The sequence below is a fragment of the Coptis chinensis genome, chromosome 3 (assembly GCF_015680905.1).
Source record: "Coptis chinensis isolate HL-2020 chromosome 3, ASM1568090v1, whole genome shotgun sequence".
Lineage (NCBI taxonomy): Eukaryota > Viridiplantae > Streptophyta > Magnoliopsida > Ranunculales > Ranunculaceae > Coptis > Coptis chinensis.
Genome location: NC_141458.1, coordinates 59615523 through 59618930, shown reverse-complemented (window position 1 = coordinate 59618930; position 3408 = coordinate 59615523). Strand labels below are relative to the sequence as shown.

General features: G+C 38.4%; 1 protein-coding gene across 1 annotated transcript; it reads left to right on the top strand.

The window, feature by feature from the left end:
* The first annotated feature begins 301 nt into the window (after positions 1 to 301).
* LOC147510220 (cucumber peeling cupredoxin-like) lies at positions 302 to 1525 on the top strand. The gene is made up of 2 exons (XM_086602244.1): positions 302 to 696; positions 835 to 1525. The coding sequence occupies exons 1-2, from the start codon at positions 510 to 512 to the stop codon at positions 1272 to 1274; spliced, it is 627 nt and encodes a 208-aa protein (XP_086458370.1). The 5' UTR covers positions 302 to 509; the 3' UTR covers positions 1275 to 1525.
* Positions 1526 to 3408: the final 1883 nt, after the last annotated feature.

Genomic DNA, 3408 nt, shown 5'->3' with positions numbered 1-3408 from the left:
TGCCCGAATTTCTTTTGTTCTTTACTTGTAAACCTAAATGGCTAAATGTCTAAAAGGAGCCTCATTCTACGATGTGCTAGAGTGAAGCCATAAACATTAAATCAATGCCTTTTGCCAGTCCTCAAGATAGTAATTGTATTAGCTAATTCATATATATGACTACTTGAGAAGCCCTTTCAGCACAAATTAGATGACTTTTGGGTGTTTTGGTTTTGAATGGACCCACGCGTATGTCTGGGAGTTGGAAGTCAAAGTATGGAACAATTCCTCTATAATAATGTGGTCATTCAGAAATCAAAATGCCTCGCCTGCCATCTCAACTCCAACAACCATAAACTTGATTTAAGTACTGAGTCTTTGTTTATTTTCTATATAAGTGAGAAGCCCAAAGTATTCATCTCCACACTAACCATCCTCTATTCTAAATCTATCATCAAGAAACAGAAAGAGCTAGGGACGACCTGCGAACACAAGAGCAAGAAACTCATTAAACCTATAGATTGAAAGAGATGGCAGCTTGCAGCATGAATAGGCTTGTTGGTTTCTTGTTTGTGGCAATTTCTTTGTTACACTGCACATCAGCCCAAACAACACATATTGTCGGAGACGCCTCAGGCTGGGCCGTCCCTCTTGCTGATCCTACTTTCTACTCTTCCTGGGCTTCTCGACAAACTTTTAGAGTTAACGACACTCTAGGTAAGAACACATCTTCGCATAAACACAAACACTTCGTTCTCACCACAGACAGCAGTTTTATTGATGTACATTCTTGTTTTTTGTTTTGTTGTTGTTTTATTTCTTTTTCTATCTAATTTGAATGGTGTTTCTCTTCAGTTTTCAACTTTGCAAGCGCGAGGCATGATGTCGCAACAGTAACACGGACAGCTTATGATGCTTGCGATGCAAGCAGCCCCATTGGACCAGTTCCAACTACAAGCCCAGTAACAGTCACTCTTACAACTCAAGGTCTTCAATACTACTTCTGCAGCGTCCAAGGTCACTGCGCAGCAGGCCAAAAGTTATCCATCAACGTAGTGGGTGCAACAGTATCACCACCTACTAGAACTCCAACTTTACCACCTCCTACTAGAACTCCAACTTTGTCTCCTCCACCAAGCATCGCCATGCCACCATCAAGCTCTGCCACTCCACCCACTACTTCCATGGCCCCGCCCCCGGCAGCAGGTGGACCCCCTTCTAACTCTGCACCAGGAGTTGTGGTTACGGGTTTCTCAGTCACAATATTGTCTGTTGCCTTAGCTCTATTGTTGTAGAGACTTGAGAGAGCAGAGTTTTGTGTGGTTTACAGTTTCCGTCTACTTATTTTGATTCTTCTGTATTTTCTGTTACTTTTTTGAGATTCTTTCATCATACATTTTGTAGAGGATTGAACTTTGATGTTGTCGAAAATAATTGAACTTTGTATTTGAATTTTGAAGAGAGGATTTATAATTCTTTTATGTTGTCGAAATAATTGAACTTTGTATTTGAATAATGTCCGTTTAATTGAATATTTATAACATCAGTCTCTGTTTTTTCTTTTTTCTTTCTCAGCAATAATTGAATATTTGTTCGGTAATTTCTTTTCCACTCGATTTGTTTCATTTCATCATATGCAAATATGATTTCAACTGGAACTTTGAAGTGTTCATTGTTTTATAGTTTATATTTGTACGTTTCTAGTGTTTATGCAAGATGAGCCCAACCAGTCCTTTACCGTACCCCTCTAAAAGGTTTTCGGGATTTTGGCACAAGTATGACAAATTATAATCACGAACATTTTAAAACCTAAAAGAACTAGATAGGGACAGATGAACAAAGTAGGAAGCTCTTCCAGAAGCGCAGGTGGTGATTTGCTTATTCTATGTAAAAAATTATGTTGTGCCTCAATAGGGACATGAAAAATAAGAAAGTGAAAGACAAGGAGTAGAAAATAAAAATTAATTTGATTAAACTAAACCAAAGATTTTCTACTTGAGTATCCAGTGATGGAATCAAACCCCGAAGGTAGTTTACTGGTAGAAGTGATACGACCAATAAACTAGTAACACATGATATCATAATGCATATGCTCATTTCCATGCGACCTCTGGATTAATTTAGATCCACCGGCCCATACACAGTATAATTTGTTACAATTAGGATCTCGGTCAGCATCTATATCCTGAAGTCTATGTTGCGCGGACGCGGACATTCAAGCGACCACGCGAACGTGGACATAGACGCGGCGACTCGGTTATATCTCAAAAAGGTAGGATGCGGACGTAGTAAAGGACGCTGAAATTAATTAATATTTATAATTTTATTTTATATAAATTGAACATTAAAAACTAAATTAAATGTATCAACATTCATAAATTCAAAACTATTAAAGATAAATAACCACAAAATTAAGTTTAATATTTCCTAATCAAACTTTAAAAACATGTCATAAGTCTTAACAAAACAAAAAATAAAAAAATTGAGTTTTCTAATATTATTTTGATTTATTTTTTTATTTTTTTGGGTCAAAATCTGCATCCTGACCATGTTGACCCGTGTACGGACTGCATCTTGACCCGCGTCCAGTTTCGTTGACCATGACCATGTTGACCCGTCCGACGCGCATCCATGCTGTGTTCGCATCCGACACGGACACAGCCCATGGGTTGGTGCGTCCGTGCTTTAGAGCCTGAAGTTATAGACGGAGTCAGTTAGTTGTCCTAGACTGCTTGGAGGCCAAGCACTTAAAGCTCGCTAGTACTCTTAACTTGCTAACACAATTCTAGCCATATTGAATACAAGTTACATTCTAGCCATCTAGGATACAAGTTACATAACTGTATTGGAAAAGATATTGGATAATCCTATATGATATAATTACCTATCTCACTAACTGCATTTGATTGTTTGGAAAAATTGCATAGAAACAAAAAAGCTGCTTCCACAAAGCAAACTCAGCATGTCGCATATATGACTCATCTATCTAACAAAAAACAGAGCGATTGTGGGGCCGAAAGGCCCTATCTAACGGCTCAAAATCTTTTTTAACAAAATATGACATGGCGAATCCAAGTGATGTAGGGGCTTGTGCAATTTTGTTAAAACACTCAGTATCCATCGGATCAATCAAGAAAGTCAACAATTACGGCTGGACTTAAACACTGGGCTAGCTCATATACGGCTTATAGATAATAGGAAATTAGGCCGGCCTTGATTGGGTTTTCTGGCGCCGAAGGCGCGACGAGTGGTTCAGTGCCGAACGGCACGGGCAAACCCTAGTGGTTAACAAGATATGATGTCAATTACATGTAGAAAGAAAAACAATTTATCCGTCATTAAGTTTAGAAGAGAAAAGGGAGAATTCTAGAACAAGGCTATCACATTTTGACATACACTTTTTGTGTCTATTGTCTCCTACTCTCCATT